At 39.3% G+C, this 27,147-nt stretch overlaps 1 protein-coding gene across 3 annotated transcripts in view; it reads left to right on the top strand.

Annotated features, from left to right (window-relative positions):
* Positions 1-27,147, top strand: part of fbxw4 (F-box and WD repeat domain containing 4) — a 61,059-nt gene that overhangs the window by 13,522 nt on the left and 20,390 nt on the right. For 2 of the 3 annotated variants that reach the window (XM_018694077.2, XM_018694074.2), the window contains exon 6: positions 17,512-17,577. The exons of the other annotated variant lie outside the window; for it this stretch is intronic. In XM_018694077.2, coding sequence (XP_018549593.1) covers positions 17,512-17,577 — 66 coding nt within the window. The remainder of the gene's footprint in view (positions 1-17,511; positions 17,578-27,147) is intronic. 3 annotated transcript variants of the gene reach the window in all.

Genomic DNA, 27,147 nt, shown 5'->3' with positions numbered 1-27,147 from the left:
CCCTCCAAGTGCCCCACTTGAGTCAGAAAATCTGAATCTGAAAATGCCAAAAGAAGTGTATCTAAAACCTTCCCAGAAAAGATGACAACAATTGTCACTCACAAGAGGATAGAAACTAATGTCAAATCATTAAATGCATTAAACGCATGATGGACATACAGCAATCTAGGTTGGCAGCTCTGCTGTGGTAGTTGTATGGAGTTTGTGTGTGACTGTAGTACTGTGGTTCTGTTCAGTTGAAGGCCGTGCAGTGTCACATCAGTTGTATTGTGTTGAGCTGTTCTGTATTGTTGTTTCTATGAATTTGTAAATCAATCCAATAAAAATTTCAGAAATTTTACAATACAAATCTTTCAAGGCTGTTTTCTCAAAATGAGTTTTTTTTTCTATACTCTGAGCCAGAAAACTCCAGTAGCACTAACATTCACCAAACGTTCCAGTTTTATTCCTGTCTATATTATGAAAGTTTACAGAGGGGTTTATTCATACATCATTCACAGCCTGATTTACATAACATTTTATTCCCAAAAACATGGCACAATCTGATTTTTTTTTAAATGTCTTTTTATAGTATTTTCTGATTTACGGAGTGATAAAAAGAGATATCCAAAATCCCCTCTGTAAAAACCTTTGACTCTAATATGTCAAACAAAATGAAACAAGAATTTTGAACCTGGCTTTATCCAATGTTCAGACATTTAAACACTTAAAAAAAATAGTCAATGTAAGTAATTAACTGGGGGAGTCTTTTTTTTACCCTATTCACCTAGTGTCTTGCTTTAAATCACCTTTCTTTCTCATTCTGATGCTCAGTTTGAACTTCAGCAGATCGTCTTGACCATGTTTACTTGCCCGAAAGCATTTAGTTGCTGCCTTGTGATTGGCTTATTAAGTAGCAGTTGAATAGATGTATCTAATAGAGAGGCCGGTGAGTGTATTTATATTAAATAGAAATTACCATGGGAGTTATTACAGTACACCACTGCCCCTGTTTATCTATTCTTTATTTGTTCATGCAGCTACTATTTCAGACTTGACCATTACTTGGATTAGCTTTAAAAATTTGCAGTTTATTCTAATAGTGATGAATGGTAAATGGTAGATGGACTGCTTTTATATAGTGCTTTTCTAGTCTTTCAAATACCCAAAGTGCTTTACAATGTACAGTGGTGAAAAAAAGGTTTTTGAACACCCCATGCATTTGTGAAATATTGCTTTAACAATCGCCCTTAGGTCTTTTCTTTTAGTACAGTCACAGCCAAAATACTAAACAAATCCTAAAAAAGCCATTAAAAACTTAAAATTGATTGGTTCCATAAAAATACATAAGGAATTTTGAGTATTGGTTCATTTTGGTACCAGTGATCCACTAATGAAGGTCGTGCTTTTTATTAAAAGACACAATTTTTGTTGCTGTGCTTCATGTCTATATAAAGCCAGCACATTTGAAAGTTCTTCAAAGACAAAAATGGCTAAAACAAGGAACCTAATGCAGGAAACACACCTGAAGATACAGATTCTCAGTGAGGAAGGGTACAGCTGCCACCAGATAGCCAGGAAGTGCAGATGCAGTCCTTCAGCAGTTGGATACACTCTGCAGAAATACAGACAAACCAACAGATTGAAAGACAAACCAAGATCTGGGCGTCCAAGGGTGGAGGCAGTATCATGGTTTGGGGATGCATGAGTGCTGCTGGTGTTGGTCATCTGACTGTCTGTGATGGCACACTGAACTCTGCCAAGTATTGTGCTGTTCTCGATACCCACATGGTCCCTTCTGCACGTGCACTGTTGAGGTCAAAACTGGATGTTTCAGCACGATAATGCCCCTCGCCACACGTCCAGGGCTAGAACTTGGCTGCAGGAGCACTGTAGGTCTTAGAGTGGCCAGCTCAATCCCCAGACATGAGCCCCATTGATAATCTGTGGTGGATTATCAAAAGGTCTGTTTCAAAGCATAAACCAAAGAATTTAGAAGAATTAAAAGCAGTAATTCAAGAAGAATGGGACAAGATTACCCCTCAACAGTGTGAAAGCCTTGTGGGGAACATGCCAGCCAGGATTAGAGCTCTACTGCGTGCTAATGGCAGGACTACTAAATATTAATTTGATGATGTGATGGTTTATTTTTTGTTCAGTTTTGAACACATTCTCTGTATTTGTTGACTTTGATTCCAACAATGTTGAGAACTGACATTGAAACTGTCAAGAATTTAGTTTTGTTAGTTTTTCTTGCAAACAATAAACAAAAAAATATCATTTGTATTTGTTTGTGTCTGTCTAATGCAGCCACACCTTTTGAAACACAAAAAAGATTTTTCCCAAAATATTTCATGATGATATTTGAGATTGTGTAAAATTTTAAGGGTGTCCAAAAACTTTTTTCCACCACTGTATGTCTTAGTCACCCATTCATACATATATTCACACACTGATCACATAGCATCAAGAACAATTAGGGTTTCAGTGACTTGCTCACAAGGACACTATGACATGCTCTCTGGAGGAGCCAGGGACCAAACCAGGAAAAATCTGATCACTGGACGACCTCTTGAGCCATGTGTGATCTATGTCTGATCCACTGTGTCTCTACCTCTCTCTCACTGCTCTCTCTTCCCTGCAATATACCTTGTGTGTCCTGGTCCAGGAAAGAGTAAGTGGGGCAGTTGTTTAGCTAATAGTTGACTAAGGTGTTTCCTACAGACACTTCTTTTGTTCAAAGAAGACCCAACAAATTGAAGTGTGGGCTGGGCAGTTGCTGATGTGTAGCAGCAGGTCACGGCTGATAAGGTTTCTTGGACCACAACTTGGCTGGGTGCTTGTCCAGCTAGTTATTTTCTGTGGACATGAAGTTTGGGTTTGGACTGGGACACCTCTCATTAGTTTTTCTTTCTTTCCAGATGTTTTTGGTGTGTGACATAAACCAGAGTGCTATCTCCCATCCTCTGTAAATCCAGCTGCACTTGCAACTTGATGTACTGCTATTGTTGGATTGTTGGATTGGCCATCTTCTCCTGCCAGCTGATCTCTCTTTGCCCATGCTGCTGCTGATGTATTTGGGTTCATTGGCGTTGGCGTTGCAGTATCATGCCCTCTAAAGTCCTGTAGTGTGTCCTCATTTATTTCCAGGATATATCCACGACACTCGCTCTCTGCTGCTTCAAGATAGCAATGCGGCAACAATGTGCCAGACTACACTTCATTTTAAGACCAACACAACCATGGGCACTGAAATGGGTGGACGTGCATTTGCTATTTAAACAAAATAGGCACTGGATTCAGTAGCAAACAGCCAGTAATGAGTAGGTATTTTATAGTATTTGGGACATAGTGTTTACACGGAACATGTGGAAACCTGATCATTTCCTTATGTATATGATCATAACAGTTTCCAGGTTTCTGATCATCTGCATGTAGGTTTATTTCTCTGCCTATTTCTGTACTTAACTAGAACGGAGAGTTTGAGTTTGTGTTTGATGCACCAGGTAAAACAGGGGGAGTGTCGTACATTCTATCCACTTAGTTACCCTAACCGTTTAGGATGAACTCAGTTTGGTTTCTGGCTGTTTAAAGACTACTGCCAGTGGCATTGCTCCAGTAATGGAAAACATTGTTTGTTTGTTTATTCAATTTACTGACTAACAATTACATAACCCAATTTCAGACGTGCACCCTGTTAGGTTAATGTTAGCAGTTTTACATGTTAGTGTTATATCTGAATAACTGCCTGTAAAAGTCACAATGGCAGTCTGACCTAGTCAGACTTATAAAATGTCAGTATCACTTTAGCACAATTCAAGTCTGAACTGAATTCTATCAGATTAACGTAACACCACACAATTCAGTACACAGAGAGATTAAATACACATCTTGTTCTGCCATTATGTACATTACATTACTGTAATAAAAATAATTTGACTCAGCTATCAGTTATCATCTCTTATGCCACAAAAATAGTAAACAGTAAAGTATTATTGAACCAATCATGGAAAAATACTTTTAAGCTAAGTTGTCAATGTGGGGAGTTTAGCCTACAACAATGCCATATGTTTTACAAGGTGGTGATGTTTTGTATGTTAAATCCTAATCTGTAAAGTAAATGCTAACTATAGCTGTCAGGTAAATGTAGTGGAGTACCTTTTCCCTCTGAAATGGAGTAAATATGTAACAGTTACTAAGCCTGTAATAACCATGAGGGGTGCAATATTTAGCATTATTGCAATTTTCTAATTAACCCAAGTTGGATTTAACACAAGGAGTTACAGTGTAAGTTACTTTTCTAATTGACTTACGAAACCGCACTGCAATACTAGGGGGCAGTCTTGCTCACCCAGGCGTGGTCAACAGCCACTAGTGACTAGACACCAAGAAACTATCTTCACATTGGTCACTTGCAAGATGTTGCAGCAAAAGGTTAGTAGAAGGGTAGCACAAGAATTGACTTTCTGTTACTAAAAAAAGGCCAACAGTGTCAGTGGAGTAGATGGTGTGTGAGACAACTGGGTCTCTCAAAGCAGAACAAGGGAGAATTCATTGTGCTTGCTTCCCTGAAAACTGGGAACACATGGGAGGTAAACACAGCCCATGACCAATCAAAGCTCCTGTGGTCTTCACATGGTATCTGCGTTAATGCTGTGGCCCCAACATGGTGCACATCAGTTATGCTGTAGTCTAGCCAGTAACCTGCAAACCTGCTGCCATACACTGAGCAGCAACAAACACACATAAATTGGCCTTAAGACATATATTAAGTGATGACTGACTGAGCTTTTGGCCTTTCAGATATTGCACACCTGGGTTTGTATTAATTGTGCTTTTAACATATAACTTAACTATGCACATTAATAACAGAACTTTGCACTTTGGTGGCAATATTTGCACTTTATTAGCAAGATTTGGAACAGAACATTTTGAACATTGTATAATTGCACATATTGTATCAAATATTTATTGACTCTATTTATTGAATATTTATGGCATATACTATTTATTGAACATTTTAAGCCGTGATTGTGTTGTCTTCTGGCAGGTGCCATAGTGGGTCCCCAGCTCTGCCTGAAAGATAGTGGAGATCAGTTAGGCTTGGACATCACCATTTGTGCATACATTTGTTCGTAATTGATGAACAATTCTTGGTTTGTGAACTGCCAGTTTGAAGCCTCAAGCCTGAGATTTGACCGTCACCGTTTTGGGTTTTTTTGGAGCAGAAGAGACCACATTTGGACAGAGCAGAGCTGTGGAGGATACTATATATATATATATATATATATATATATATATATATATATATAAAATACTATGGATGCCCTGCTACACTGGCAACTCTGCATCAAGCTCCTCTCTTTGCTGTGCTAAATCGCTGTTAACAGAGTTAGCTTCCATAATTTGAGGTAAACTTTAGAGCTGTTAAAGTAATCTTAGTGGCTACTTGCAAATATGTTCACATTTGGGAAGTATTATACATAAGGGGAGTAACTTTGTTATTGTAGTTTAAGTTACAATATATAACTGTGTGTAACCACTTACAATACAATGTCTGTTCCAGGGTGTTGGGCCAAAAGAATTCCCTGTGGTGCAAACATCTTCATAAAGATTCCTGGTGGGACCAAGTGGGAGGATAGGAGGTGGAGATTTGGTAGTTGGGTGTGGTTGTGTATTTATTGTACTTATGTTTTGTGTGTTTATTTTGGAGGGAGTAAACAGCAGTAAGTACATCTTTTTAAATATTATGTGTAAATCATATACTAAATATAGCGTATGGGAATTCAACCAGAGGACAATAAATCCTGTTAATAAATCCTGTTATGGTAATGGTATCACCCAGTGTAGTCCACCAGTGACATAGTATAAATGGCACCAACTTCCATTTGTAAAACATTTGTGAAACTCTTTTAGTAAATAAAGATAAATACAATTTTGCTAGTTAGTAATTTAGAAAATGGCCACAAATCCTTGATAAATATTCCCATTTGAAGTTTGCAAACTAATTCATTTGAAATATACTGAACCCTTGACACAGCTTTCTTCACACACCGGGGCCAAATATAGTGCAATCACTGTGCCCCTTTGTGTAACAGTCTTGTCGTGTTTGTATAGTTAAAATGAGCATGTTAAAGATGTCTGTATGGCAAAAAGCCATCACTTTGACAGGAGGATGAAGCCAGGAGTTACGGTCTCAATATTAAACACTAAAATCCTTCTTACAATAAGAGAGCAGGGACTCCGCTGTTAGTTTGACTTGGATGGCTGCTCATGCCAAATAGCACAGAACCAGTAATGTCTGCACATTACCCAGTGCCATTTTCCTGCCAGACTTGGTGGGTATCCTGACATGGAGCTGGGGTGGGGTTTAGCTTTGGGGGTACGCTACACTGACCACTAGTATAGAGAAGGGGGCTGGGTAGAAGCCAGTGAAGGGAGAAGCTAGCCTGTAGAGAGGTGAGAACAGGGAGGGGGTTAGAATTGTTTTGTCTAGAATTCCTCATGCACAACTACAAAGATGTTGCAAGGGCCAAAAGCACTTTGAAAGTTTCTAAAAGAAGAACATGATTGTTGGATAAACCATCCCCAATTTGCTACTTTCTCACCACTGTCGAGGGAGGATGACCTTTAACCCCCCCCCCAGTATGAAAGTGACGCCACAGCAGCCACTCAGCCAGTCAGAGCTGGCCTTCTCTGACTGCACCACCACTGCCACCACCGCCTAACCTCACACACTCCAATTTCACCCCCACTGCTCTGCCCCACTCAACCGCAAGAAATAACCCGAAATTCATGTCTTTCTCTTTGGTCTCTCCCAAGCTGTCCCTGTGGCTCAGGAGTCAAGAATTCAATTAGTTAAAAAAAGAGAAGAAAGGAGCGAGGCTGCAACAATGCAGCGATAAGGGGGCAGAATCTGCGTTCCCACACGCTAAATACAGGGCGCTTTCCCTGGGGCCCACAGAGCCAGAGGACCCGCACCGCAGGAGGCGAGAATAATCACAGCTCCCTCTGAACCCCCTCATTACACACACACGCACACACACACACACATGCATACACACACCTTACATTCCTTACAAACGCAGATAGCTTCATGCAGACATGCATTACAGACATTCCCTTGAAGAGAGACACACCTTGCAGACACACAATCCACAATACACACATAAACACACATACACACAGATTCACACCACAAACACACACAGCACTTAAAGACCTCTTATTACATGCTAGGCCTCATACAGGTGTTCTCAGGTCTCAGGTTTACCAAGGAAGAGTGTTTTCATGTATTTGCTTTGCAAGACACATTCTGTTTGAAATGCAGTGGCCCAAGTCTTTCTCCAAACTTATTTTTTCTTCAATCTTGAGCTGTACATATAACATGCCTACATGTTATATGTACAGACAAAGTTCAACAAGTTTTCAACAAGTTTTCAACTTAAGTAAAGCCTTCTACAGGAAAAGAGGGCAAATATTGGTTTTTGTTTCTATTAATTTAAGTTACAGTAGTTGCACTCTCTAGTAATATTCCCTAGTATTGCTTATGTAACTCTTAATTATTGAATACAAATTTGAAGGATCTATAACAACCATTATTATATCATTATCAGTTAATCTGTTGAAGTTAAGTTAAGTTAATAATACAAGAGAAAATCATTCATCAACAATTTTGATTATCAGTTAATCATCATTCATTTAACAGCATGCCAAATATTTGCTGTGTCTTGCCTTTCAAAATCTGATAACAATTTTTTTGTAAAGTAATAACCCAAAGTCACATCTTTAAATTATTTGTTTCTTCAGACAGCAACAGTCTTACACCCAAAGCGGAAAATCATCACAGTGGAGAGGAAGGCGTTTTCACTTAATAAATGATTTGAATGAGTATTGAATTATCAGATTTGTTATAGATTAATTTTCTGACATTTCACTAATTGTGTATTAAATAAATCTTTCCAGCCTTAGATTTTTGTCAAAAGTTGTTCTATGGTCAATATAGGTTTACAGGTTTACAGTCTGTTAAAGCTTTAGGTCTGATTGGACACTTTTCCTATGGAAATACCATGTCTATTGAGTTGAGCCAGGTTTTACATTTTGAATTAGAAACATAAATCACTGTACCCTAAGTGTTATGGTGTACATGTGTGGATTGATCCAGGCACTGTGGCGCCCTCACAGCATGGGAGTGTGTGATGTGTACTGGTGGTAGTGTTATTCATATAGCACATTATCCTAATGAGCGTTACTCCCACCACATTTTGAACAGGAGAAAGCTCTGTGATCACCGAAGCTCTGCCTCTGGTGGATCCCAATTTAAAACTTGTCAGTCGCGCTCCTTGCTGACCCCAGACCCTATACATACACATGTCACAGAAACCTCCTTGGCTCCTCATACACAGTAAAATGTTACAAAATTATTGTGGATTTGTTTAAAAAGGCTGTTTTTTTTAATTTTCATCATTTGAAAGAGTTTTGTTTTGATACAAAAACTTTCTATAGCCTCCATTAATTGATATCCTTGAAAATTAGTAATTCCACAAAGTTTTGCTCTCTTTTGCTCCTAATGGGGAATAGCTCAGTGCAGTGTGTTGCCATCTCATGAAGCCCTAGCATAGCCAGAATGTTTTTAACAAGTCATCTCAGGGCATCCATTAATTAGGATTCATCCATCTACTTATCCACTTATCCATCATATAATTAATGACATACGATCATTTATTTATTTAATAACTGATTCATTGCCATTTGACATTATCATGTAAAAATGTCAAAAATGTACAGAAGTCATCTTCAAAAATTCAAAACCAAAACTTGTTTTTCTGTCTTTTCTAGCATTATAAATTGAACACGGGGGCTTTAAAAAATGTTATACCTGCAGCAAGCTGTTTAACTTCTAAATGGTTTCACTAGCTATTTTGATAGACTACAGTGCACAAGTCATGCTGCCTGGTTCATTACAGTGTGACCTTTTAGAGTGATAGTTCCCCTTTCATCATGTATTAGCCCAACAAACCGAGATTACAGATATCTGAAAGTCATTTGTGACATGTGTTAGTATACTCTGATTGATAGAGATGAGGCTCTTTTTATATAAATACACATCTGTGGAGCCTCTAATTAAAGATATCTTCAATTCAGTTTTAATATGAATTTCCAGTGACCAGCCACAAATTTGTCACTCAAATTCTTCTAGGTTTTGTTTATGAAAGGTGCAAACATAATAGCAATAGGGATGTTTGTCTTGCTAGTTAAGATGCAAGGAGAGATACCTTAAATTAATATTTTCATAAATTAACTGCTACTGTTAAACAGCTGCTGTAATGTAATCAAATGGTGCAATTGTCTGCCATATAAAGTGCTTGTTTTTGCCACTAAGGCTCAGATTGTTATTCTAAGTGTCTGACAACATCATGGATAGGCTTGCAGAGATGCAGAGATAGAGCTTTTTATTAAAGAGTAAGATCCTTTTAGTTTAACCAATGGCAAAAACAGCCATTTGAATGGGCTTACTTTGATGTGGACAATTGCACCATTTGATTACACTGCAGCAGCTGTTTAGCGGTTCCAGGTATATTGTTTTTGCTCAATAGCGACTGCAAAGATTTTTGTCTTTATCAATAATTTACACCCAAAAACATGAGAAAATAAGGTTTGAAAAATCCCAGAGTTATCCTTAAACAGATTGAGCTTGGGTCCTCTAGGTATTTTTCACAAAGTGTGTAGCATGATTCACTTGCTGCAGCACAGAGTTTGCATGTTCTCCCCGTGCTGAGTGTGAATGGTTGTTTGTAGTTAACTTGTTCTGAAAATATATTGATTAAGTCTGAAACCAGACTTTTGGATTCAGATGGGCCCAACAAAACACATGACCATAATTCCTAATCTGTAAGCATCAGAAGACAGAATTTGTTTTTTGTTTTTTTTTTAGTGATCACGTTATCTGCATTAGTGTTCTGGGTGCCAAGAAAAAGAGTGCAGGAGAAGAGCTGTTTTTGACATCACTCTTTTCAGTAGCCACCGAAGGGGCAGTGTTGGTGGATAGTTCCATTCAGTAACCTTTCTGCCAGTAGACAAGAGCCCTTGAATTCACTGTCCAGTAATAATGCAGGAAGTACAGTAGCCTTAGTTCACCCATCTCTCTTGCTTTATGTAAATGGGTTTTTGATGTTCTGTGAGCTTTAAAGCCTCTATTGAGTCCAATGATCTGAAAAAAGACCTCATCAAGAAAATGGGTAGGTTTTGAAAGAGGTATAGGAATCTCAGCAGAGAGGCCATTTTGATGGCATTTATATGGCCCATGATAAAAAGAGGTGTGGTGTGTGTGTCCGGTGGGGGACGGTTGTGCTTGGTCCTGGTCTGTTCCAGGCGGCTGAACAGAGCCGAGGGGCCGGCTGAAGAATGTCCTGGTGACCCTACACACAGGAGACACAAACAGAATCCCAAAGGGCCACAGGGGGGTGGGGATGGGAGAACTGGGTCCAGGCGTGTGTGTGTGTGTGTGTGTTCATGCATAACAGTGTGAATTTGTGTGAGAGAGAGAGAGAGAGAGAGAAAGTCCATGTATGTGCCCATGCATATCTGTATATAAGAAAGAGCAAGAAGGAGAAAGGGAGAGGAGGCTGGGAGTGTGAGAGAGAAAGAGGGAGATTTTGTGTGTGTGTGTGTGTGTGTGTGTGTGTGCGTGCATGCGTGTGTGCGCATGTGTGTGTGTGTGTCAGCAGGGATCAGCATTTGCACCCTTTGGCCATTGTCTCCCTCTCTGACCAATATAAAAGCATCATAACGCTTTGAGCTCAAACATTTAAAAAGCAGATAAAAGCACTTTTTACAAACTAGATACACATCAGGCACAAAGCCTGGGGTCAAGCACAACAAATTAACAACCCTCTGTCTGATGGGAGGTAAGGGTGGGAGGATTACAGGCAAAGCTAAACCCAAAGTGGGGATGTGGGATGTTCTCTTGCATTTATGTGTAACAGGTCCTAAGGTCAGAGACATAAATACTGACATATGTTTTGTATTCGTATTATGCCCTCTTAACAGAAGATGTGTGTGGAATTCTCTAATTCTAATGAATTCTTAAAAGGGGGGGGGGGCATTATGAAAGCCAGTCATTTAAATAATTCACTCAGGGTCACAAGCGCCATCACAGCCAAGTTCTCCTCACATATTTTAGCTCTTTAAGGAAGCGTTTACATTTACCATATAAATACCATGAGATGTGTTTGGCAACACAATACTGTGATCCCCCTTGATTACTATGGATTGCATTTATTACATTGTATGTACTAAATAGTTAACCAGTCATTTGAAAAAATAAAAAAGTCACAGTCTTGGTTTCATTGTTTTCACATTGGATGGCAAACAACAAAATGCATTACAGTAATCTGTGAAGATATGGTGTTAAATTTGTTTCAGTAAAGCCAAACAAACTGTTCTGTTGCCACACAACTGCATCAGTATAAAATATCAGTCAAGAGTTATAAACTCTACGTATTGAGGCAGGTTACAGAAAGGTGCTGCATGAGTACCTCATCCAATCCAGGCCCAATCTACATTTCAACAGGAGACCTAATCCTCCAACCCCGAAACAGTGGAGGTGAATCCTATTTTATTTGTGCTTGTTTTTATTTGTGCTTTTTTGAAAACTATATTTGACAGTGCTTTGTCTTTCCAGAACGTGTCTTTGTTATTTGTAATAGTCCACAGACCTCACTGTTGACATGTATTGTCCTGAAAGATTTTAAAATATTTTCATGTCCTTTTTGATGGGTAATGAATGGTTTTATTTGCTTATCTCTCACAGTCCGCAGGCAGACATATTAGGTTAGCAGTGATATGGAAATTGGATAGATGATTCATTCCACTGTCTATCGCACAGCTGGAAAACCATGGCTTTATATTTGGCTATATCTGAACCCCCTCTACAGCTGACTGTTAAATATCATCATCAGGGATCATCAAGTGCATTAAAGTACTGTGTAAGTCACTGTGTCTCACATATTTGAGGGAATTCTCAATGGCAATATTGTGCGACCTCTGTGTAAAAGGGGTTGTTGTTTATGTTGTACCCTATCAAAAGGAAATATTTCTTTGAATAGTTTTCTCAGTAAACCCAATATTTTGGGTTTTTTTCTCAGATAAAAACAAAAAAATACTTAAGTGGGCTTTAGGGAATATTATATAAAAAGGCCCATCATTGTTGATAATGGACATCACTGGGGTAAATTTCTTACAGACCATGTAGACCCAAAAGATACAGAGAAAACATGGGGGTCAGGGTCTCCTGGAAAGTCACCCACCTATGGTTATAAAGCCTTGGCCCTAGTTGTGTATGATAGACTACTTTGGCAAGCTACCCAGCAGACCAGTGGATAAAATACATGTACTGAGGGCTCCTATCCTGTAGAAGATGTTGGTGTGCACTGAACTGGGATCAGGAGTGTGGTGATAGTCTGGACAACAGCAGTGTGTGTTGGTGGTGGTCTTGGGAAAGTGTGGTGCACCCTGTGCGGTCAGAGTGTTGATTTGGAGCTAACAATGTTGCTACTGTTGGACTCAATTCCCAGCAGGGACTCTCACACTTTGTGTGTGTGTGTGTGTGTGTGTGTGTGTGTGTGTGTGCATGTGCATGTGTTGTTGCTGCCCATGTCTATGCCTCTGAATGTGTGTTTGCATCCATGAGAGAGTGCTGTGAATGTGTGTAGATATCTTCATATCTGTGATTTGTGCTTCTGTGTGAACGTATGTGTGTCTCTGTGGGGCTGGTTTCTCACTGAGGACTCCGTTAGTTTGTGTGACCCTGCCACACAGGCCCTTAGATAATACAGCCAGCTGATGAGGTTACCCAAACGGCAGCAGAGGCCCAGCATGCTGCTAATGATGAGAGGCAGAGTGAGGGGGGAGGCACAGACTGGGACAGAGGAGGGTGACTCTGTTTGGTCAGAGATATAAGTGTGTGTGTGTGTGTGTGTGTGTGTGTGTGTGTGTGTGTGTGTGTGTGTGTGTGTGCGTGTGTGTGTGTGTGTTTAGGGGGGACATCTGCCCCACATTAGGCGAGAGAGGCTCTGACCTTAGCAGCTATAATATCAGTGCAAGCTCTGACCCCAGATCAGGCCTAGTTGGCGCTTCAGAAGGGTGAGAGAGCTAAGGGAGATGAGGGGGTAGTCGTTCTTTCATTGTATGGCCGATGTCCCCCACCTTGCCTCCGCCAGCACCACGGCCCAGTGAGGGGTGAGTAATGTGAGTAATAGAGAGTAATAGGGTCCAGATAGTGAGTGTGACCGTAACCCTATTGTATCCTGTGTCAAGGGGTCAGAGGTCACCCTTCTTGCATACTGGTCCCGGCCCTGCCCGACCCATTTGGGCCATAAATGAGTTTACCCAACACTAATTACTGGGGGCCTGCCAGTGGACAGCGCTGCTTAACGGGCCTGACAGCTGCCTCTATGCCTCACTTAGACACCCCACCCCCCTTCACACACACATACACACACACACAGAAATACAAACACACAAAACATACACACAGCTCTCTCCTGTCCTGCCACCCTTTTAACCCCTGTGACACTCACTCACACACACACACACACACACATCCCACTCATCACCACTCCCGTTGGCAATACATGTGTGTGTTGATGTCAGCAGCATCCCTCAGTCACAGCTCTGTCTGGTATTGTCTGGACTGCTGCACAGCCTTTTTATGCATCTCTCCTTTCAAAGAACTCATCTAGAGCCCTGTTTTTTTTTAATGATCACGTTATCCGCATCTCTTTGAATTTACAGTAGAAAATAAGCAAAATATGACTATGACTGAATATGAATATATGGTAATGAGTGGAACAGTCAAACCTACATCTCCAGACCATGTCTGCTGACAACATAGGTTTTGTGTTTGGAAGCATGTAGACAAAATAAAGGTAGTAATTTGTGCAGTTATCTAGAAAATAAAACATTATTATGAAATTGGTTATTGGGTTTACGCTATCCCGATGGCCAGGGGGTTTAAAGTGATGAACATTAAATGCAGCATCCTTGCTCTGGGTCTGGCATAGGACTTATGCTGCCTGTTGTTTTCCTTCTCTCGTATCACTTGTTTGATGTCAGCTCTCTACGATCTACTGTCTGATAAAGACATCAAATGTCAAAAAAGACTTTACTTTAAATGGTAGTCCAGCAAAAATATATCAGAAATTCTGTGGTACCTGCAAAATTACTAATTCACAGACTGTACTTATAATCACATTTGAGACCTTGGAATAGATCATGCATTTGCATGCTCACTAAAAAGAGCTTACTGCATTATTGATTGACTGGTCAATCCTGACATCTTTTTAGAAGAATAGGACATGGAAATGGAAATACACATTAAATTATTTAATGCCTTATTTTCTTCAGCCTTGACTATTGTCAGTTGATCTTCCTTTTAGGCCCCATCAGCCTTCATCAGTTGGGAGCACACTGGAGGCCTAGGGGTTTGGTGCTGATCATTAATCACAACATCCACCAAGGACCTTTGTTGCATGTCATTCCCCATCTCTGTCTACCTCCCCTCATTCCCTGTCCATGTCAGCAATATACCTACAGCATAAAAATGTGATTGTAGATTTTCAGATTTCCATTTTTTCTAAGCTTACTTTCAGGACATCTCATCCATGTTGCTTTAAAGTCGACAATGAGTTTGGGATTGAAAACTGTTTCACAGGATACACTTTGAGTCTTAGTGGTTACTTGTGGCTAGAATCATTTCCCCTGCCTATACTGGCCCTAAAAAGATCCCTTCCTGGTGATGCCTCAAGTTTCCAAATGCCATCATCAGCCAAACAGGACCCGATTAAGTCTGTGAGAATCTCTGTTTTTGACAGTAATGCATTGTTACTTTTTAAACTTTCTAATGAAATTCATTCTCTGTGTTTAGTTAAACAAAGAAAAGCTGCTATGTGAAAATAGGACAGCAGCAGTGGATGTCTTGTTTAGGAGGTTAAATGAAGGTACAGACTCCTGTCAGAGTCTGAAAAGGTTCCTAACCTATGCTCCACCACAGCTGGAGCTAATAGCTTCCTTCCCTTCACTGTGGTTTACAGGCAGGGAGTTAACCTTGGGGTCAACATAAATGTGGTTTCTGGTTTGAATATACATTCAGACAGTCCCTGAAACTATCTTAGCAATGTTGTCAGTTTGTCTTTCATACTTTTAACAGTAATACAATTATTAAACACTCCATTAAACCCCAGTTTAGGGTCTATAAAGAGGAGATACAGATACATATTCCACAGCCATGGTTGTCATGTGGATAGGCCAGTAAAATAATACATAGATTTGGATGCACAATGGCAGTTGATATCTTCAAATTTAAGTTTTCGTGTCGAGAGCAAATGTGTACCAGAGCAAGGTGTTTGTTTTCCTCTGTACCTTCCTGTGCTAAGTCCTAGTTTTTGATGTGCTACGGTTTAGTTGGATAAAAAAAATTAAAGCAATCAGAATTATGATCATTAATCATTTTAAAGTAATTTATCAAGCAAAAATACCAAACATTTTGTGGCTTCATCCTCAAAGATCCTCAAATTTGGGCAATTGTTATTGCTTTTACTTTAGTTTTAAATGAAATATATTTGAGTTTTTGACCAGCTCTTTTGAACAACTAACAAATATCTGTTTGGTTTCTAACCAATAATCAGTGTTTTCATGATCAATGATGTTTTATTTAATTTATTATGAAATTAGTTGTAGTCCTAATCTGTCAGTGTGGTTCTTATCTAATGTGAATTGCATTGATAAAGATAAAAAGATAAATAAGTGGAGAGGTTAGATGTTTTCAGGATTTTGTTGGTCCCTCTGGTCTAAGACCACTTTGTTGGCTTGACAATACATGGGGCTGATAAGGCCTCATCTTAAAAATTGAATATCAGCATGGCAGTGCTGTCTTTGCTGGAAGATATAACTCACATGCTCAGTGGCTTCAGAGGTGTTAATATGTAAAATCTGCCCTCAGACCTGCACGAATAACAAATATGGCTTTATAGTATAGATGATGTGACTGATAAAGGAAATCAGCATGGGCTATTATGGAATCCTTGTCTTTTTCGAGTTTTTGAGACTTTGAATATCAGGACACAATATTGGGCTCTCCACGTACTTCATGATTACACAGAAATGCATCTGTCTCTATGTCTCCATCTACAGTACTCTCATCCAGCCTACAGCATTTGTCAGTAACTACCTCCCTATTTGTAAAAGGTGGGCCCTCCCCCCTGTCCATCAACCCTGTAGGAGGGCACTAAGCCCTGAGACTCAGCCCCGGCCCAACAGAAGCCCCCCTACCACCAGCACCCCTGGTCACCACCCCACCCTCCACATAGCTTCTAACAGCCAAACACACCCCATCAGCCTTCTCCCACAGTGCTCCTCCCCTCTCCTTTCACCACTCCCACACCTCTCCACATGTATGGCATTCATTGTGCATACCTAGACTGCTAATTCCAACCTGCCACTCCAATCAAAAGGTTCACAAGTGTTGTAGTTTTCTTCTCTTTTCTTCTACTGGGAAACAGTGTGTGGTGGATGGAGGCAGGGACAAGGGTTTGTGGGTGCTGCTATGTGACAGCAAGGAGAATCTTTGTTGGATCTTTTGTGTTTTGTTATGATAAACAATTTTCAAAGAGTCAAACAGGCTGTGGTTTCAGTGTGCTTTAAATCTACTGTCTACTGTCTTTTTATTCATTTTTATTGAAGATCCATCATTTTACAGTGTGTGCACTATTAACTATTGATAAATCACGTCAGTACACTGAATACTTGGTGAGCCTTGATAAATTAAAAAATAAAATGGGTGCGGGAGATAAAAAGCTTTAGGAGTAATAATAAGCATACAGCAGGCCAGTGTTTTTTAAATGTGGGTCATTGTCATACTTTTTATCATTTTAGGTCCAAAAATATCAACATTGAGGTAAAGGTGAAGTGAATGCCATTTTTTTTTTGCTTTTTTTTAAATCTGAAAGACAAAATGATAAAAATTTTTGGGGAAAAAAATTATTAAAAAATGTATGATTATTAAATACAAATAATTATTTCTTGCAGCCCCAGTGTGCACTGGTCCAACAAAATATAAACAAACAGCTCATGTTGTTAGCAATGGTTTACTGATCACTGCTTGGTGGTAAATGGGGCTTTGTGGCAGTTAAAACCAAAAGGGAGACCTCTGGCTGTTTCTTTTTGTTTTGCCTGTTTTGCCTGTATGAACATATATCATATCTGATTTTGTTTGTGGCACACAGTGAGTTTTAGTGGGAGGCCACTGACTACCCTTATATATTTGTTAGCTAATGAATGGGGCTGGGTTTGTCTGAATGACATCCTTTTCAGTCAATACCTGAGATATGAATAATAATTTATTATCATAACATTTTTATTCTGCTGCTTTAGATGTCATTGGAGGAATTTTATTTCAGTCTGTTTAAATACTTTTGTGAGACATTTCATCTCCTCTCTTTCTGTCTCCCCTTCAAACTCCTTCTCTGTGTACAGCTCCTTTGTAACAGGAACTGCATGCTGTGAGAACTTCTCCCCTCTACGCATCTGGGATGTTGAGCGGTAAGTCAGGAAGCTTCTTTTATATGCTAAAGCACTGCAGTACATGGGAACATATAAACAAAATATCGGTCACTCTGCGACAGATGTTTTATCATCTCAGGTGCATGTGATATGAAGTTCTGTATATACAGTTCATAAACAGAGGGAAAGTCAAGATTCAGTAGGGTTTTCTTTAAATAACATTTAAAGACATCGTTTTGTTCACAATTTATATATTACCAGTTTAATAACGTTCTTACTAAAACAAGGAAAAAAACAGCATTTTAAACACAGATACATAAGTTCATCAACTCTTACTACTGCCTGGCAACAAGTTGTGCACGGCACATCCAATCTACTGTAAGCAGTGATACAGTGCACAAATTGTTGCGTGAGATGGCAGATGAAGGACATCACTAACAAATGGTAGAAGATTCCATGCATAACTTTATATTTATATAAGCACCTTAAGCACAAATAAGAATATTTATTAACAAATTAGTTCAAGAATAGAATACCTACAACAAAAACACTAACCCTGGATAGCTACTACAACTCAAGCTGACAGCAACATACATAGCCTGGAAGCTGCCGAGTAGCCCACTGGCTGCATCTCCTCTCCCAGTCATTATACTCCCAACCAAGAAAGTGGAATCAGGTGTGCTCAGGGTGATACTTTGAGGAATATTGGAGAGAGAGTAGAATGACAGCAAGGAACACACACAGCACTACAGCTGTAACAGTGGCATGAATTCTGCATAATGTTTCAGTCCTTTAATTTTTACATGATTAATCTCATCATTTGTGCAGATTGGTCAGCTGCACATTCATGCTGCCAGTCTCCCTTTCTACCACATCCCAAAGGTGTTCTATTGGATTCACATCTGGGTACATTGTGGTTGGGTACATTGGTGTACCATTACACCACCAGCAGCAACAGCCTGTACTGTTGACACAAGGCATGTTGGGTCTGTGGATTTATGCTGTTGACGCCAAAATCTGAGCCTACCATCTGCTGCCTCAGCAGAAATCCAGATCCATCAGACCAAGCTACATGTTTCTAGTTTTCACCTGTCCAGTTTTGGTGAGCCTGTGTCCACTGCAGCCTCAGATTTCTGTTCTTGGCTGACAGGAGTGGAACCTGACGTAGTCTTCTGCCTCAAGGTTGTGTGTTGAACATTCTGAGATGCTTTTCTGCTCACCACAGTTGTAGAGTGGTTATCTGAATTATCGTCGCCATCCACAGAACCGCCACTCACTGGATGTTTTTGGCACCAGCAGCTTCTGACCTGCATCTGCATGGTTGTATGCATTGCACTGCTCTGCTGCCACATGATTGTATTGATTCGATAATTGCATGAATGAGTACAGGTGTTCCTCATATAGATCTCACTGAGTGTATGTGTGACTGTATTTATGTGCACCAGGATTAACCACATACATTGCAAATTTTAAGAGCATGCTCAGTAAAAAAAAAATATTTAGACTTGTTAGTCTTTTCAGATATTGTTCGATTCTATCAATAGTCCTGAAATTAGCAGAATGGTAAAGTTACACCAAATATGTTAACAGCACATTTCTTACAGGAAAGGGATTAACATCCACTTTAGAGGGACTGATGTACATGCAGTCTCTCAGTTATGACACTCTTCACACAAACAAATCTGACTTATTATGATTTATTACTTGAAATAGTTCTGAAATCTGCCAACATCTGTACTCATCATTAATCCTGTGTTTATAAAGCATCCTGTCAGCCACATCTAGTCCAGTATTGTAACTATATTATTATCCTAGCTGTGCTGCATGTTTACCAAGGTGGATATTATTATATTTTAACAAAGCTTATGTATGACAACAATCAACAAACAAAATGTAGTTTCAAGAGAAAGATTCAAGATTCAGATATTTATTTGTCACATGATGATATAAAGGCTCCAGCATTGCCGTGATGTGATGGTGGTATTCTTCAGAGGAAGTGCTAGAAAGATAATGTACAATAATAATAATTATCTAAGTAAGAATAAAAATAAGAATTAGACATAAGTCATAAAGGATTATAAAATTGTAAACATGTAACTTAATATGATCATGTTTATTTATGGCAGACAGGACTGGACTGAGGGAAGAGTCTGTGTTGGATCAGTTAGAAGCTAGTCTGTTGGTGGGTCTCTAGGACCCTCAGAGAGACTTTAAGCTGTCTGAGGTGGAAAAGGCATTTTTCACCATGTCAGTGGACCATTTCAGATTCTCAGTGATGTGGACTCCAGCTCCAAATCTGCCTATTGGATCCATACATTTTTATTTCACTCAGTGCAGCAATAAAAGTAATCTTAACTGTTTTGTGTGACAAAAGATAAAACTTGATACATAAGAATCTAGCTTTTTCTTATCACATTTGGTTATTGTAGTTATGGACCTATTACCAGACAAGGCTGACAGTGACACTTATCTGTAGTATCTGAATTTTGGTAATTAACCATTCAAACATAAACCGTGGACATTCTGCTTAATGTGGAACTTTGACCACACTTCACTGGGGAGTTGTGCTGCAGCTGCATAAGTAAGAGCAACACTGTGAGACAAATCATTTTACTTTGTCATCCACTGAATATCAACTCAACAATGCATTTAAAGTAATTTGAAGGTGAACTTGTTGCATTACGACAGGTCACAGAATATAGTGTAACAAATAATATGTTTGCTTTACCTGAATAATTCTGTTTGTCCAAGTTCTTGAATCTAGATACTTTCAAGATATACACTTTTTACCTATTAATAGAGGCACAGAAGAGACATGCCCCTACAAGTTCAAGGGGCTGCTGAATTGTCCCTATTAGTATTTGTTTTGACAGAGACCGGTAAGACCTCTGAAGAGTTGCCAAGTTTATGTGTTTTCTGCAGAAAGGGTGCTACTGTAATGACTTGTGAGAAAGAGGAGTATGGGGGATACCTGATCTGATAGTCTGACAACTGGCTGTAAAGTGTGTGACAGGGGCAGTAGTTATAGGAATTATAAATGTCTTTGCCAGATAAGACTAACATCATTCAAATGAGAACATGGTGCCTTTTCAGAGTGATCAGTTTCTGAGGTATGGATCAATAATTGTTAGCAAAATGTCATGTAGTTTAGTTAGTGGTTTCCTCTCCTCTCCTTTGCAACCTAATGCTGGCATCTTAGTATTATCAGTTTGTGATGCAGTTGGTGTATCTGGGTGGTTCTGTGATTTTTGCTTTAGCAGGTGCTGTTTTTCCTCCTCTCTGTGTGATCAAACCTCTCTGCAGCATAGAGTAATAGAGTAATAGTCAGAATTTGTAACTAAGAGCTTAACAATGTACTGGCAGCCACCAGACTGTATTTTGTGTATGTTTGCATTTCTGGGGAACTCACTAACAGCCTGCTGCCAGCTTGAGTCCTGCCAAGGGAAGACCCTTTCCTGTTGCTAGTCACTTAGTCAGTGAAAAGCTAGCTCCCAGTAACTACATTTTAACACACAACTGCTGTTGGGACAGGTGTTTTTCAGTCATGGTAATCAGATTAGCCACATGCTTACTTGACAAGGGTGAATAGCATGATTGCTGGTATTGAGGTGATGTATGAGATGACTGAGTCAAATAAGATTTAGAATGGAAGTGAGAGCTCTGGATGTCCTCATCAGCCCCTGTTTGAAGAGTTTTGTGTGTGTACACCTGTCTCTATCTGTGGGTACATGTGTAATCATATATTCAGTGTACTGTGGCCCAGGTCTAGGTCCTGTGCATTATGGGTTAAACACACTGTGATTATCAGTTATAGATAAGTTCCACCAACAAATATCGCCCTCTTGTAAACCTAATTTGCTAGATTAATGTTCCCACGTGACCTTTGTTCGCATCAGTGCAGGAACACAGCAACTGGTTGGCCCATAATCTATCCAAAAGCAAATGAAGCATAGGTTGGAAAACACCACAGAACACACTAGTCTAGAGCAAGGAGCAGTTCAAAATGAGGGGCCTCTGAAAATTCCTGTCTTTGAAAGGCAAGGCTTAAACCTGATACATCTTTGACAAGGCTGCTGTAATTCCCAGCTTTACCTGAGCCAATTAAAACAGGCTGACACAACACAACACAGGCCCAGACACAAAGAGCTGCTTCCTGCTTCCAAATGGCCTGGAAATCTGAGGAGGGAGAAGGCAGGAGACACACAGGGAGAGTGAGGGAAGGGGTGTTTGCAGGTGTTGAGGAAAATTGACATAGTTACAAGGTGTAGCGGATCCAGATAATACATGTGTCCTCTAAAGTCCAAGTGATTTCATTTTCTCCCTGGCCAGACGTGAAAAAACAGACATGGAAATGTATTTATAATGGAGCAAGATGTTCACAAAATCTTCAGAAATGAAAGTGAAATCTTTGAAAGTATTCTCCACTATTGTTGGCACTGCTACTAACTAAGTTAAAAACAGATCTCTTGTTAAAATATTTGCCACACCAGTTTGGTTCACAATAGGGCCATTTTTAAAGAAAACTGGATTAACACACACATACACACACAAACATAATTTTATGTATTATGTTGAGGGGAAAACATAATAAAAAGCATAACAAACATAAAACATAACATAAACATGATTTATATATAGTAGCATTCAAATCTAAGTCTTCATCTATGACAACTCTGAAAATGTAAATTAGCTTTTCTGCATCTTTGCTAATCAGGAAGGGCAATGCTTGTCAAAATAAAGAATGACACAATGATCACAATTTAGACTGACTCCTAACTGTCCAAAATATTAATTGAACTGAAGTTGGCAACTGATCGTACTTAATAATACACATTTTATTATTAATATTCCTGTTATAGCTTTTATTCTGAAGTTTGTGAATGAAAGTGAAGGAAAAGTAAAAGTTTACTTTTACCTAAACTTATTGTGACCTTGGGCTGTTAAATATGGGACCTGGCCTTTGGCCCAATTAAAGGGCTGCCCATCTTGTCTTAGTCTACCTTTCAAAAAAGTTCTTGCTCATCCAAATATTAATGACAGAAGTGCAGGTTCATTGTAGTCAGAGGTTGAAGGTGGAATGACTTTGTTGTTGTTTTTTACTCTTTAGTTCAAGTATGCAACTGTATTGGATTTCAGGAATTAGGTATCACCTCCGTCAAAGTAACTTTTAATAAAAGAAAGATTGGTCAGTCTGTGCATCTGACAGCAATATCACAAGATTTGCACAAACCTGACTTGTGAGGCAGAGTGGCAGCAACAAAGCCTCTTCTGAAAAGTGCCACACTGAAGGTCTTTACACACTGGTGGTGTTTTTTTTCTTCTTGCAATTCATTTGCCTTCATTCTTCTGGTTTGAGTCTTTCCAGCATGTTCAACCTGGTGCAGTTATTTGCTCCCCCTCTGACACCTGAGCGTCAGTGAGGTCAGACACTGATGTTGATGATGTGGTCTGGCTCACAGGTGTTGGATCAGGTGAGGTCTGTGATAAATATGGGACTTGGCCTCTGGCACAGCTAAAGAGATGCCCATCTTGTCTTAGTCTACCTTTAAAAAGTTCTTGTAAATATTAACAGCAGAAGGGCTGAGGGTGGAATGACATTAAGACTTATTATTGAGATTTCCTTTCACTGAAAGAGCAGATCCAGCTATGTCAGTAACCACTTGTCATCCAACAGTGTTCATTTGAACTGAATATTTCAAATGAATATATATTAATTTCTCAGTCACAAGGAATTAAACCTTGCATGTACTTGTAAATCCTTCATTTCCAGTAACATCTTCAGTCACTGCAGATAGCCCCTCCACCCACACACAGCTCTGTCTGCCCTCACCCACCAGCATCAGCCTCAAACCCTGTGCATTAGCACAACCGCATGTCCCTTTGATTCAAGATCCATCTGAGCCAAAACATCATAAACAAGACATTGTTACACCTGTAGCACCAAACAATGGCCACAGCCAGATCACAGAAAAGAGACCGCAAGCTTCCAGGAAAGATTCCAGCAGTCATTTCCTGTCTATGTGGAAAATAGTGGTGGCACTGTGAGAAATATTTACAGGTGGCTGGATGGACAAAGGTCACTGTTTTGTCCTCATTTTTCATTTTAATCAAATCAGATTAAAGGACAAATGCTATTTTTGACATGATGAATTTAAACATGGTTAATGCTGAATAATATTTTGTTCAGTGAGTGCAATTTTCAAATCAGAAGAGGTGCCATTAACTTTAATGTCTTAACAAACTGTAATAAGTTAGCTGAAAGTTTAGACAATAACCATTGACCATCAACTTCACGAGCTTTAAGAACAACTTTAGTTAACAAACATATTTGGTTGTAGTTAAAAAGCACTAAATCCACATCTCTAATGAAAAGCCAGCTGTAGTCTGGTTAATATGCTCTCTGTTCTTTTTATTCCCCTGGAGTAAGAAACACCACTTTGTATTATGATATCTAGAAAGATGCTGTTCGGAAAGACCAAAGTTTTAGCAAAATAATCTTGACTTAAAGGTCCACTCACTAACTTCATTCAGTGCTGCCCACCATATCTCTCCCTCTTCAGCAACAAAGTAAAGAACTTCCTTGATAAGGCTTTCCAGTGCCTGTAGAAAATCATCATACCCTGTCAAAATCCTTTACTTGGGCTTATTGGGCCCCCACCTGACATCAACTGGTTTTGATTACTGAAGAATAAAATCAGCTTCTTGAGGTTCCCACCACCAGTAGTGCATTGTAACATACTAATGGCTGGAGAGGTGCCTTCAAATGAACTCCAGAGTAAAATTGTAGAAGGGCACAAGTTAGGAGAAGTATACAGAAAGATTTCAAAACCAAATCCAGGAAAATATTAATCAGTGAAGCTACCAACAGGCCAAAGGCACCTTTGTCTTTATGGCTATGATTGGTCAGTCTGTTCGCTCGACAGCAATCTCTCAGGATTTACACAAAGCTGGCCTGTGAGGCAGGATGGCAGCAACAAAGCCTCCTCTGAAAAGTGCTACATTAAAGGTCTTTACACACTGGGGGTGGGTTTTTTTCATGCAATTAATTTGCATGTCAATCCATTTTTTAACTGTTGTCTTTGTCAATACTTTCACACAATGTGAATGTAACACAGCAAAAAAGCAATGGATTTTTTTTTCTTTTTCAATTTTTCGGAACTTTCACAATGCAAATTAAGGCATTAACCAATCTCTGCACATATCAATAGTACTAATGACGGGGTGATCTGACACAAGCATATACATAGTGCTATATTCTATCCATGTCTATGTAATAGTTATTGACTGCCTGGTTTTTATCTAGTCTTTTAAGTGACCCCTGTCCTTTCTAACACCCTGGATGGAACATGGGTACAACAAATGTGCAGTTGGCCTTTGTGCAGTCATCCACCAAATGTGGATTTGAAATCATCCAACACTCAGCCTATTCACCCATTTTGGCATTCTCAGACTACTATCTCTTCCCCAAGGTGAAGGAGCACAGTGGTTGATTATGATGATGTGATGTCAGTGATGTACACTGCTGTGGACAACTTTCTGAGACAGTGCTGACTTGCAATTTTCAATCACCTGATGCAGAAATACCACAAAAGTTATGAACTTAAAATTTTTTGCATAATCATTCAAAGAGTTCAACTACCTGTGCATGTGAAACAGAGACTAAAGTGACATCTGCATTTCAATCTATGGACAAATCAGTACAAAGTTGTCCTGAGTGATCATTTTTATCCTATGATGAAATATTTCTATCCTGATGGAGGACAATGCCCCCATGTGGCGTGATGAGTAACTGAATGGTTTGATGAGTATGAAAATTATGTAAATCATATACTCTGGCCTTACAGTCACCAGACATCAACCAAACTGAACACCTATGAGAGATTTTGGAACATGTTAAACTGCGCTCAGCAACACCATCATCAAAACACCAAAAAGAGGGAATATCTCTTGGAAGAATGGTGTTCTGTCCCTCCAGTTCCAGAGACTTGTAGAATTCAATGCCAAGGTCCATTGAAGCTGTTCTGACAATATGTGGTGGCCTAACACTTTACTGAGACACTATATTTGTTTTTTTCCTTTGTCACCTGTCTGTATATCTTATTGTTACACAGAGGGAAAATGGGTGTGCAACAAAGCTGGAATTGAATTTTGAGATGAGACAGCAACATTTCCCTTTACTGTTTTCCAGTTAATCGACTCCTGCTACCTGTTTAAATCAACAGTCCAGACCTTGGTGACACTTGTTGATAAACACATGGATTTTTGTAATTTCATACACATTAGATACACATTTAGATTTGATAACTAAAAGGGGTTGTTGTGCTATTTGTTTAAAGAGCAACTTTCAGATTGGAAATTCCAGTCAATCCATGTGTAGGGCAATGATGTAGAAACAAGATTTTAAAAAAATATATACTTATATACACACTACCGTGATTTCTGAAGCTGGTGTTTGTAAAAGAATATTGCTTTCGCAACTAAAATCAACAAACCTAAAGTGAGATAAGGGAAACTGACTAAGTTAGATCAAGATTAACATATGGATCCCAATGTTGACACAGAAGGGTTAAAAATGTATTATAGCCTTATAATTATAAGCCTGCTAAGTGTCCAATTGGGCAGGAACAGACCAGGGCTGGGAGAAATAATGACCACAGGAGAGACATTGTGTTGCGGTGTGAGGAGAACCAATGTTCTGGGCAGGTGTCTTGGTGGTGTTAGTTAACAACAGCTAATGTCATGGTTATCTAAGAAGGGTTGAATCAAGGGCAACTGGACTTGGTTATAGGTACTTGAAGATTACCCCTAATCCAAGAGGCTTCTACAGCGAATCTTGCACTACATAATATATAGTGGGAACCACCCTAGTTTTCCCACTTAAACAACTCAATTTCAAAACTGTGACTTTGCCATCTCACCTCCCAGTTTCCCAGTTTTTCAGCTTTCTGCTGTTTAGACAGAGTTAGATCTAATAGGACCAAATTTTCCTGGCAGTGTGCATTCATTCAAATTTATTTTATAACCTGAAAAGCTTCTAAACAATAAAGAAAAATCTGCATAATCCGTGGCAGATCATGATGCATTACCCGCATATAACAAAATATCATCTGCATACAGGGAAATGAAATTGCATATATTTCCAGCGTTTCCCCTACCATTGTCTCGGCCCCGCCTTGGCAATGGGACCCCCCTCCCAAGAAAAGCAAAGAAAAAATTTAAAAATTAAAAGATAATTTATATTCACATCTCTCTCTCCGCCTCCTGTTTCACGTGCGTCTCTGCTTATGTGTCTGCACACGGGAGCGAAGAGGAGACAGGTGGACAACTTGGAATAACAGCATCCAAGACAACAAGAGTTTTGGCTGGGAGATGAAGATAATAACATCAAACATAACTGTGCACAGAAAACTAACACTACATATAATCTATCTTTGAGAAAGCATTGTGTCTTTAAGCATAAAATGTGTATTCTCCTTTCTGCGGATTATGTGTACAGCTTATACAGTGTCTAGAAGGTCAGATTCAGACAGAATGACTTTAAAATAATTAAATCATATTACACTGTATATAATATAGTGCTAATATAGTATAGTCACATTGCATACAAAA

Source organism: Lates calcarifer, linkage group LG16_LG22, assembly GCF_001640805.2.
Source record: "Lates calcarifer isolate ASB-BC8 linkage group LG16_LG22, TLL_Latcal_v3, whole genome shotgun sequence".
In the NCBI taxonomy this organism is placed as follows: domain Eukaryota; kingdom Metazoa; phylum Chordata; class Actinopteri; family Centropomidae; genus Lates; species Lates calcarifer.
This window is presented reverse-complemented; position numbering and strand designations above follow the sequence as displayed.